General features: G+C 34.2%; 1 protein-coding gene across 1 annotated transcript in view; it reads left to right on the top strand.

The window, feature by feature from the left end:
* The window catches only part of WDR72 (WD repeat domain 72), an 88705-nt gene that overhangs the window by 16373 nt on the left and 59591 nt on the right, over positions 1-12741 (top strand). Inside the window, exon 14 of the mRNA XM_050978558.1 lies at positions 9151-9359. Within this exon, the coding sequence (XP_050834515.1) occupies positions 9151-9359 (209 nt within the window). The remainder of the gene's footprint in view (positions 1-9150; positions 9360-12741) is intronic.

The following is a 12741-nucleotide window of genomic DNA, read 5'->3' as shown; positions in this document are numbered from 1 at the left end:
AAAAAGTGTTTATATTTCTTCTGGCTATGCAGTTAGCTTCATGACTTAGGCTTTGCCCCTAAGTTAAAGTCAGTGCAGTATTGTGCCAGACTCATAAATCACTGTTTGCAGTTAAAAAAATGGATCTGAACAGTGTTCCTGTGCAAAAGGTAATGGATAGCTGGGAAAACAGCCAGTCTATTTAGAATTTTAGGCTGTGGATTAAGAAATTTCTATGAATATTTCAGTGTTTATACTGTTGTAGAGTCAGCAATGATTCTGTTGAATTTTACGGATGACTTCAGAAAAGTTTAGAGATGTAGTACCACTTTGACTCTAGAAGGTTCTTCCATCATGTAATTAATAGGGTAACCCCTAGAGCAGATGGGAGATTTTGTTATGCATTTCATTGTCCAGTTTCCTGTGACATTTGTACAGAAAGCATTCCAAAAGACCTAAAAGTGTTTGTCTCAACAGGCTCTCATAATTATCACTTTAAGGCAGAAGAAATTTTTTGTGCTGGGTTAAACTCAAAACAAGTGTTACTTTGTAAATAACTTGTTGTACTCTCTTTCCATAAAATTTACAAAGATGGCCTTATTTTGTGTCATCACTGGTAAGTTTTCTGAGTACAATTGTCTACATATATTCTAAATAAATAGGATTTCTACATAGCTTAAGCTGAAATGTTAAATACTAGGAGTATAGTGGACTTCAAGAGTAATTTAAGTCTGTATCTCTTCTCCACTGACTACAAGACGAGCCTAAAAAAGGTGGGGGATAAAAAGGAAAAAGATAACTACCTGCTGCTCTTACAGGTCTAGAATTAGATACATTTATTTATATCCTTTATTCCTTTGATTTACAGAGAAAAGTGAAATTAAGTTATTCTAAGTTTAAATGTTGATAGTGCATCTGCATGTAGGTAGTGATATAGAAAACAATACAGAAGCCATGAAATAGTATCTGTGTAGTTTAATGCATTTTACCTAAATTTTAATATATGGATACGGCAACTTTCCATTACAGTGGAATATCTTTCCATGACAATGAATATTGATCTAATCATACTTTGGAATATTAATATAGTATGTGTACAGGATATTCTCCAAACTTGTGTTCTAGAAGACAAATATGAAAATCAATAACAAATTTTATTCTAATTAAAGTTCAGAATATTTCTTCCAATAGCCACCACTTGAAAACCCCCTCAATAAGGAAATTAGCTGTTATCTGTATTGCTTTTACATTTTCCTAACCATTTGGTATCTTTGATTTTTCAGAAAAGTAAATATCATTACAATGAGATACAGTAATAAAAGGATCAAAGGATTTTTGCTTGCTGTGTGCAGCATATGGCAACAGGTCTAACAAGTTGCCTTTAGATCCAATGTGTATTAAGAGTGAGGAATGAATGGGTGGCCTTTAAATAGCAATCTTCCTTGCTCAGAGTTAATCATCTTCATTTTTTAGTGATAAATTGTTTTTCAATTAGTATGAGTTAAAAATGAATTTATTTCTCGAAGTTCATAATGCTTGTAGAATGAATCATTTACTAATTTCCTGTTGCTGTATTTTGCCTTGCAAGCCTTGCTCTGTTTTATTAAGGATATGTTTAGTTTGGGTTTAAAAATAGAATAACATCACTTAATAAAACTTCAATTTATTGTTCTCATACTATGTATTTAGCTTTACACTGGCTATATTGTTGTTTTTTCATACTCCCCCAGGGAGGGTAAATTTTCAGAGCTATCTTATATGCTACTAGCTCCAACATGAAAAAAAAATTGAAACATGCCTAAAAATATTTTTATGAGGTCAGATCTCCTGAATAGTCAAAACTATGCTTAAAATCCTTGCAAGAAAAGGTAAAAAATCGTCAATAAATGATAGACAATAGCTGAATATACAGTATTTTGTTTTATCCACAGTTCAAGTATCACTTTCCGTATTTGTGCTCTACCTGAATCCTTTTCTGAATAGAATACTTTTCCTTGTATTTTGACATATTTGTTCTCACAGTATCTGTGTGCTCAGTAACAATAGTTCTGCCATTTTCTTCGTAAGTGCAGAAGTGTTAGTTGTCTTGGCTTCTAACAGCTGCATCCAAACAAACCAGAAATCCTAAGAATGACACTTATACAGAATTACTCTGAGAACACTCTAGCTGGTGTGCAGTTTTAAACCCCCACTTTTTGATATATTGAGTATACCAGAGAGTGTATGTTGAAGTAGCTGCTACCTCAATTCAGAGATTTTCTTCACTATTTCCACCTGGTTTTGCAAAGGTAGCATCAGGGTGATACTGATGTATTTATCTCAGGATATTCAGTAGAGCTAAATCTGTTCACTTTAGGGAGATGTTTTGTCACCATGTGGAATGGTCTGTATGGACCCCTCTTGCCTGAGCAAGCAGGAAAACCGACAGTGCTTCAAGCGATGTTGTCACTGTGGTGGGAGCAAGGTGTCAGCTTGTAGGCTCAGTTCACAGAGGGTGATGGTTCAGCTTTGAGTCCATACTTTAAGGCATGAAGTTTTTTCTGAAACACTTGTGTTTCATGACTTTAGCACGAATGATTAATGGCTTGAGACACTTCTGCTGAGAAAGGAAAAAAAAAATCATACCACCTTAAGATAGCTGTCAATCATAGAAAATTTTACTTCAAGTGTTTAAAAGCTACAGAGGTATCAATAAAATAAACCAGTCTTTTAATGAGTTTTTCAGCCCTAATAAAATATGCAGTGTCTAAAATTAGTCAAATCCATATGTATGATCATAAAAACCTTATGAAAAATAGAAGAGAGTTCAGAAATACTCTGAAAGTAATTCTTGTTGTGTTAACTCCACATCAATAAACTTAAATGTTGCATAAAACCTCTGCTGTTTCAGAAGTGCACCTGCTGTAGAGAAAATGAAATTGTTCTTCAGATAGTGATGTTATGGATCAAGCCTTTGATCATATTGATGGTCAAACGTGCTGGAAGGTTTTCAAACACTGTTTAAAGATAATTTTATGTAGTTATATATGCTCCAGTATTTTTATAATTGGTGCCAACAATGAGACTTCTAAACCTGGAGTAAACAGCAAGTATCACATGAGTTGAAGAACGTGAGGGGCAGGGTTTGGGTTGTTTGGTTGGCTTTTTTTTTTTCCCTAAGTCGACCTTTATTTAATACATCTGACAACTTTTCTCATCCTGCACAGAAATTAGGGATTAAAATCTTTCAAAAGTTAAGGCTTAGGTTTTATCAGGTGGCTGTGAGAAAATAAGTGGTATAGTTTTAATGAAACTTAGAACTCAATCAGAGTAAATTTTCTCATTACTAAGATTTATGCCTAGATAATTGTAGAATCAGGAATAATTGTTTTTTGTGACTTTTTATCCTTGTAAAATTTAGCAATTTACAGCCTCTTTTGATATTCTTTTCATTTTCCCTGTCTCTCCATTGCTCTTTTTCCCTTCAGGTCGTTGGTCAGATTTAGATCTGAGTGGGTGATTGTGGCCCAGCTGATAAATCCCATTGTGTTTCATCTGCTGGAGGCCATGATGTAGGGTCAAAGTCATAGCAGCCATTACCTTCTTGTTTCTTTTTTGATGAATTTTGCATAGCCTAAAGATCTGCAAATCTTAAAATAAGATTTAAAAATGAATATATATGCCTTGTGGAACTTTGCATTTGGGTTTGGGGCTTTTTTTGATGTGTTTTAATTTGCCAGTCTTAATGTAAAACTTAACTAATGTTTTGCCTTTTTATTGCATCTTATATTTTATATGAGTAAGCCTCAGGTCACTCTGTAGCTTGTACTTTAATATTTCATAGCTCTCTAAATTTGAGTCATCGTTCAGTAAATACTTATTGATGCAGAATAATAAAAGGTAGTGGAGCTTGGGGAAGTCTCTCAGGGTAAAAAAAAAAAAAAAAGACAGTGTCATCTTTTCCCCAGTTTGCAGAAGCTGAGGATACCTCACTCCTGCCAGTATACAAGAGTGTATCTTTATATTTATATGTATGCATACACACATGTATGTTTATGTACTTTATGTATACTTGGTGAAAAATGTATGGAATTTAGCTGTATGTTCCCTCCAGTTGGCAGTTGATCTTTATTCTTAATAAGATGTTTTCTATGTATGTGTATATGTAACTGAAGACTGCTATGTATATAGTGTAACTGAAGACTGCTATGATCCAGTGCAGTCTCAAGAGTGCGTGCCAGGGACGGGTTTCATTCCAGACTCTAAGGGATAGATTCTCATTCCATCTTTCAGTTTGTGATAAAGGAGTAGATAGAAACTACTTGTGTATCTTCAAAGTTCAGAGCTGGTAATGTCTTCCATTCAGGCCAGTTTAGCACATTTATTAGGTCTTAACAATTCATTCAAGGTATTATTGTCCTTTACTGTTTGGAATAGTTTAGATGAAGTCAGAGAGAGAACAGGGTAGTGTCCTTTCTTTTGGAGTCTTGTGCCTGCATCAGAAATCCTGATGTAAGGACTGGCTGTGTTGAGGAATTGCTCTTTTTACCCACATATATAAACTAACATTATAAGTTCTATTTCAGTGGTTTTCTTTATGTTGTTGATTGCTTTTTTCTACTGAAGGATATTGACAGTAGTTTGCTAATGCTCTTCTGAAAGTGTGTATTCTGAAGAATGTCAATAACACAGAGTTGGACATGACAGAAATCTTCCAAATGCACAAATGAGTAAGGAGGTCTGCAAAGACACATCACAAGGCATCTCCATTTTTAATCCCATCCTTAAAGTAAAATAGCTTTTAAAATGTTATTAGAATGTTTTAATAGGCTGGATTTTTTATTATCTATTCCATTTTTATTTGCTACATGGCATTTACTTTTGTCTTTGTATTGTTTGGAATATATATACTTAATGCAACGATTGTTCCATCTGTGTGGGCCAATTGATATTGGAATGGTAGCACTAGCAATAAGGATGAATTTTTCAAACAAAGTGCTTGCCAACTGTCTGGGAGCAAGATTTTAGTATTGTAAAATTCAAGCATTTTTGTAGCAAGGAATATAACATTTCTGTATGCCTTACTCTACCACCATAGAAGAAAATGTGTTGGGAGGGGTTTTTTCAGGTGAAATTTGTATCTATAGAGAAGATCTTAACAGAAAATAAAGAGACTAATGTTACAGATGGTACTTGTTCTAAATGCTGAGTTTTCTGTTTTGACTACTAGTAAAGAAAATGATTAGTTCTTGACCACATACTCTTTTTAAATAAAATCAATTCTGAAATAATTTCTCATTCACAGAGCACTGTTATGCTGTAAGAGTCATCTGAGTTACTAGGTCACAGCAGCAGTGCAATATTGAGGATTTTTGATACTTTAGCTGTGACAGCAAACACAGGAAAGCACTGGAGCCTGATGATATGACAGGTCATGTGATGGCAGTGAATGCCTCATCTTGAGGCAGGAAGATTTGCGTGACCTCTCCAGTAAAAATGCATCCTTCAGTATGCAGAACCCAGAGAATTGTGTGGACAGCACTAACACCAAGAGACACAATTTGTAGTACTTGGTCCACAGGAAGAATAAGATGTTGTAGCAGTCTCTAGCCAGTCACATCTGGTAGTCCAGAGCTGCCCAGGAGAGTGAAATACTCCACTCTTGTCTGTTCTTGAGACTTGGTTGCCATGGTCACAGCTTTAGAGAGATAAAGACTTTCTTTTCCTGTATTTTGTATGTATAGTAGGGGGTCATAGCAGTGGTGTTGCTGCTGTGTAGACACCCCTATCTCTTCCTGTTCATCCACTGTTATTTTATGCTTTTCAATCAAAATCCTTTAGACTTATTTGTATTTAAATACTTCAGGTTTGAGAGTGAATTTTGTTTCTGTCCTCTTTCCTGTACTCTCACCTACAACCTTTGTGTTTTCTTACTCTTTATTTTTATATTCTTTTAAGCATGTTCCTAACAAATAACAGTTTCTGGACAATAAGCACCCTGCCCCAGTATTATTTTGCCTGTTTGCAGTAGCCAGAAAGTCTTTGTCATATATATAGGTTTTTAAATCCGTTCCCCTCCTCCTCCCTATTGGTTTCTCAGATGTATTCAGGCATCACAGAATATAGATATCTTCCATTTTTTTGTCTCTGCCAACTGTTTGCTCTGCCCAAATTATTGTTTTGGGCTATTCAGAAGAGTAAAGTTAAGCTTATAATATAGATAACACTTTGAGCACACCTTTTCTATGCACTTTGTGCCATTTTATTGCAGCTCCAGCTGTACACACACACCTCTATATACAGATGTTCATACTAGGGAGTAGGATTGGGGAGTTATATGCAAGAAAGGATGGGGTTTTTTAAAGAAACTAGACATCTTCTGGAAGGTGCTACTTAAAAGGCATTTCAGATGGCTGTTATGAGAGAGATATAAATGATTTGAAGATGTAACAGGAGTTTTTCAAATTCATTTTAGGGTGTAATAATGTTCTGTTAGTAAGAAAATGAGCTGCTTGTCCAGGGCATTTGCTATTCGATATTCCTCTCTATAAACGTACATTAAAAATTAAAATAAAAAAACAAGCCAATTGTAAGTTCTTTATGTGAGAAGCCATGCACTGTTTCTTGCTTAGTGTAAACCCAGAAGGGTTTTTTTCAGTTGATAGTATGTTAGTTTTCTCTTCTCCAAACTACTCAAAAATGGTATGCTTGCAATGGCATTGTTCTGATGGACTTAGAGAAGAGTTTGTTAGCAGCAGAAATGTTCAGTAACCCAACAACCTGTTGGTAGCTTCTCACTTTGCATTTGCTAAGTCTATAATATATAGAAGCATATCTGTCATCTGTTTGAAATAAGATATGTGTTAAATATATAAAACATGAATTTGCTTTAATGTACATTGAGAATACCTGTATATTCTTTTCTGGACATTGCCTCCCAAGGTTCAATTCTGCTGTCAGATTTTCTGTACCTTTTGCTACTTCTGATATCTATCTTTTTCTGTCAACTATAATTTTTTTATTCAACCAGAAGTTGAAAAATTGGCTCTGAAGCTGTTGCCGGAGAAAAGCTCTGATATATATGGAAAATAACCCAAGTCTGTCTGTAGTATGATAGCCTTAACTTAATTATATTCTATTATATATCCACTAGATTATCCCACAGAGTGGTCTGACTCTGGGGAATGAGTGCTGCTGAAGCACTCATATGCATCTGTTGCTACTAAGACATATTTGGAAGTTCTGTATAATACCAATGACTATGTATAGTCTGGTTGTTGAAATTTCATGCCATGTTCCCAAAAGTCTTGGATTTATTAAAAACTTGTAATTTCTCTTAAAAGGAACAAGAGACCTGGTAATTTCACAGGGATATTATGGTAGTCTTGAGGACTCCAGCAGTGAATTGCACTGAAAAAAGTGTTTCAGAAAATAAGGTTTATATGTATTATTTGTATACATGCATACAAATATTCACTGTGTAGTGGACTTCCCACAGAAGGGGATAAAGCTTTGGCTCCTCCACTTAAGAGTAGGAAGAACAATGATTTATTTCAATTTTGCTTGTATTGTGGTCTGAATAATCCTCATACTTCTGTGGCATGTTTATAGCTTGAAAGGCTACTTTACATATATAAGGAATAATATTAACCAAAATAATTTTAGTGAAGTGACTGTATTATTTCCAAACTTCTTCACTTTGCCAATGCTGTAATACTTTTAAGAATGTTTTCACATGTCCAGTGTGAACTGCGCAATCATCCCTTGTAGACATCTATAAACATGGTCCTTGTGTTCCTGAAATGTGTCAGTGCTTGGGAGCTCCGTAGACAGTCTAACTGTGAAGACCTTTTGGGCCACTTACTTTCCTTTCAATAACAACCCTGCTCTGTAGTGGTCCCTGGCACTGGCTGCAAGTCCTGGGGAGGATTTAAGGAAATGGCACAAGAAAAACAATTGGGTCTGATTCTTATTTCTTTCAGTGTAATATTACAGTTATCTGTGGTGTTTAACTGATTTTTATTAGGGGACAAAGAATCAGGTGCCCTTTTTTCTTCTGCTCTGAATTCAAAGTCTTTGTCATATGAGTAGTAGAGGTAGTAGTGCAGTGAAAGGAAATGGATGAGTTTCAGAGAAATACTTTCAGATAAAGAGATTTTATACACACATATACACACAAACACTTATTGTATGAGATCCCTCAATCCCAGTCCAATATTTTTAGCAGGTGTTACTGATAGAACTTCAATGTTACACATTTTTTTCTTGTAGCAGTGAAAGGGAAAATTCATGTTGTATTACTTGAGGGTAGAAAGAATTCAAACTTAAGGGAAAAACATTTCATTTTATAGCTGATATGTAATACTTGAAAAACCCTTCAGATGTATTTTATCTCTGATATTTATAGGAAACATACTATTTCAGCAATTTGTTTTAATTCCTATAGGAACTGTATAGTATGTAGTAGTAGCTCATTTCAAATACATTTAAGCTCAGTTTTGATATTTTTAATGTTAGTTATAATTAAAATAGTATTACTAAAATTATTGCTTGATAAAATTTTTACTGAAGTAATATAACTGAGTATAACATCGAGAGGATTTAGATCCCAGAGAGTCACACAAGTGATGAAGTCTCTGAAGCATCACATCCATATCCCTGATGACTAAGCTACATGTATACTCAAGTATAAACCTTCTTTACATCTGACAGATGGAATGAAAAAAAATTCAGCTATCTCTTGCTATTTGTAATCCAGAACGCTAGAGGACAGCACTAAAATATTACATAAGTGTGTTTTTGTTTACACTTTTAATGATATAGATGCTCTGGGAGGGCTTTGTGAGGAGAAAACAAATTTCTGTTTTGAACAGTTAGGGCAGCTGATATTTTTGTGAATATCTTTGGCTCCCTTTGAAAACTGCATCTCACTCCAAATATATAAAATATCTGGAGCTGCTCGTGGTCTGATAGAAATTAATTTGTTGTCATGATTTCTTTAGTAATTAAGGTTTATTTTTATAGTAATAGTGTTTAATACATTTTTAGTTTTGAAAAGAGGAGTTGTTTGCCTCATCTGTAAATATTTTGTGATTTATTTGCTTACATGTGCATTATGTTAATACTATGATAGATGGAGATGTGACAGTAAAGCTCATTGAAAAAGTTACAACTTCTGTTGTGTTTTTCTAGGCACACTGGAAAGACATGAAACGGGCGACACAGCAAGAGCAATTCTTGCTGCCATTGAAGATTCAGAATACTTAGTGGCAGGTGCTCTACTTCCTGTGTCTCAGGAGTCCAAACGGAACAAGAATTCTGGATACAAACACTCCAGCTCATATAAGCATGGCATGGGCTCTTATCCTGCTCAGGATAAGACAGAGAAATCTTCAGATAAGGTAAGAGCAAACAGTAGAGCATTTTTCCAGAGCAATTAGTGGTGATTCCAATTCTTTACCCTATCACCCACTGATGAATAAATGGGATGGTGGCTTGGTTTTAAGTTTATAAAGGCTTCTTCTGGATGGCCCAGTTTTGATGCCTTCAACCCCATTTCATAGATAAATGAGGAAAATTGGCAGAGGCCCTTATGCAAGGTAACTAGTAGCTAATCTCAAAAGGATTTTCTCAGACCTTATTACCTGTAGTTAGATCCTATTTCCTCATGCCTCTAGCTTGTGACAGCACCTGTCTGTAGTATTCACCTGAGAACAGTTGATTGCACCTTGCACCTATTCAAACCTGTATGTCTGAGAACAAGCTCATAGAGAACCCATGCTGTTGGTCTTTCTCTTATTGCTTTTATAATGAGACCACAAATCCCTCTTGTCATTCAGAAATAGTTTTTATTGGGTGTGTTTTCTCTTAGCATCATCACAGAATAGACTGCAAGTGCATTATGTTTTTTTAGTGTGATTAAATTAGTGCTTGTGTGAGGTACTGGGCTTCAAATGGGTATGATCATCTTCAGGAAAGATTTGACCAGGGAGAGATTTGTATTTAGCTTTATCTAGAAATACTTTCCTACCAAAATCATTAAGCCAACTAATTGAGACTGATGGAGAAGATGTGCTCCTTCTTTTTGTTTTGAATAAGTAATACAAGGAAATAATATGCTTAAAGTAATGTTAATGTGATGTTAAAACTGAGGAAATGAGTACTGAGGCATCAAATCATGAGAAGTAAGATTAAAAATGTAATAGTCACTCTTATTTTCTTGTGGCTTAGACAAAACTATGCTTTTATCAGTTCTTTGTAGATATTTTAAAATTAATATAGTATTTGCTAATTTTTAAACTGATTCTTATATCTGTCTCTAATTTAATACAATCTCAAATTCAGTGAGATGGATATTGCCTTTTTCATGTAGGGAAAAAAGTAGTACAAACCTATTTTCTTAAACCCTATTTATGCATCTTGAGGTTATACGTGCACTCCAATCAAGAGTTCAGTGAATCTTAAGAATAGGGCTTTTATGTTGTTTTTTTTCTTGCTTATTACCACTTTTTAATCAATGAGTCTGGGGAATTCTGTTCTCTGCAATAAACAGAAGTCTCTCAATGTACGTAGAAGGTATTTTATCACAAGTATTGAGAGTAAAAAGTGCTTTCCCTCAATCAAACGTGGAAACAGTCCTCAGAATGATCTCTGGCCTTTATTGTGACTTTATTTATTATAGGAGATGAAGTAGTAGGTATTTCAAAACTGATAAAGTACAACCTGATCAAAGTCCTCAATCTGGAATTTTATGTTCTTTTCTTCATTGTATCTTCAAATTTACATATGACATTGAGTTTCTAATGATTGTAGTTTAACTCTTAATATTTTTCTTTGACCTTTTACTAACCTTAGTCTGATTTCTAAAGTTCTTTTTGATCCCATTTTCTGAAAAGTCTTATTAGCGCGTAATCCTGCTGAGCATGTTGTGGGGCAGATGGTGCACTAGTTGGCCATTGACACAGAATCTGATCTCCCTGTTAGTTTGTTAAAAGGAATAGTTTCTTCTTGCCTTCTTAAATAGGAACAAAAGAAAAAAGTTTTGGTAGTTCTTTGGTAAGTAGTTTTAGGTATGTCTATTAAATTGAAAATTGCATGGATTTAACAAGGTGGGAGGAAAGAAAATGTGCTGATTATGGAATATGGGAAAAGAGTTTTTTGTGAACTTTAAAATGTGGAGTTTAACATGCTTTGGGAATTATGATCTTAAATTGGGAGAAATATCACAACAGGAAACCGTGGAAATGTAATAATTTGTAGTGCCTTTTTTGATTGGATATACATCTTGTCTGCTCTGATTTATCAAAATAATATTCTATCATTGTGTTTAAATATTTCTCATTAATTGTCTTGTCTAGATGGAAACTTACTAAGAATACTATTCATGTCTCTTAGACTTTTTTGTCAAAATCTTTTTTTAGTTTCACGTTCTTTTTTGTTGCTACAGACCTGTTAGGTTTATCTAAATTTATAGTAAATTTTCTATTTAGGAAAGCATTTTTCTTTCATCAAATATGTGTCATCCACTACATTTAGAGCTTCTTCTCACTTGTATCTGCGTTGAAGAGGGCTCTGTAGATTGGTATGGGAGATGTTGGAGCCTAAATGTATTTAGTGTAGCTGAATCTGGGAAAAACACAACAATGGAAGTCCCCTTAGTGCTATTGCAGAAGCCCAGTGCTGGATACACAAAAGGAGCATGGAACTCTGCAGCTTTTTAGCGATGTTCTGTAATTGTTAAATTGAAGGCTTGTTATGAAGTCTGTATTTTTTCTTAAGTTCTGTGCAGAAAAATTTTTATTAGGTATTTCAAAAAGTGCTCTAGTGACTCGTTTGCATCATTGTATTTTAGCACCTTGAAATTTTCTAGAAATTCAGATGCCATTTAATTAGTGAGAGGACTGTGGTTATCAGACTTCAACGTTTCATTCCCTATTAATTAAAGCATATAATTAGTATGCAAGTAAAAATATCACAAAAATTTCAGATTATTAGAGGGTTTTAATATAGAATGAGTGTTTCATTATCAATTTCCTTCTTTGGCAAATTGTGTATTAAAAATTTAACAACATACTAAATTGTCAATAACTTTTTTATCAAAAAAACTCATCATCAATTTTAACATATATTAAGGAACTCAATTTCAGAAGATTTATCTAACAGGAAAAATGAGCGGGTAGCTATTCTGTCCTGTTGGTATTGTAATTGAGAGTGATCCTTTTGTACAATGAGTGATCCACATGAAGATTGCAAATAAAATTCAGCATTTGTTCTTGACATTATTAAATTATTTTACTCTTCATATAATATTTAAGATGAAAGAATGTTTTTAAAATAATGGTCCCGTTCCTCCACCCTAAAAAAGATAAATATCCTCACATAGTACTCCAGCTCCAAAGGCTTTCTTTCAAAACTTTTGCTATCATGTAAATCATGGATACAAAAGCAGAATGTTTTGATTTCATGGTGTTTTGACCATTTTAATTCTTTTATTGTGCTGCACGTGCCAGTGGGAGTACCAATAACAGATGACTGTGACAAATGCAGTTAACACAAGATCCATATTAATGTTGTCAAATCCCCTTGATATATTTAAACAGATTTTAATTATTTTAAATGTCAAAAGACCCAAAATATATAGCTTAATAGTTCTTCAAGAAAGCTTTACTTAATATGTGAATGTAAAACCTCTCATAAAAATGAAACTTTTATATTGGCCTTAGTCATTGACATAGGGTATTCATCAAGTCAGCAATTTGTGTGGCAAAGTGCCATTTGAATAGT

The sequence above is a fragment of the Serinus canaria genome, chromosome 10 (genome assembly GCF_022539315.1).
Source record: "Serinus canaria isolate serCan28SL12 chromosome 10, serCan2020, whole genome shotgun sequence".
Classification (NCBI taxonomy): Eukaryota; Metazoa; Chordata; class Aves; order Passeriformes; family Fringillidae; genus Serinus; species Serinus canaria.
This window is presented reverse-complemented; position numbering and strand designations above follow the sequence as displayed.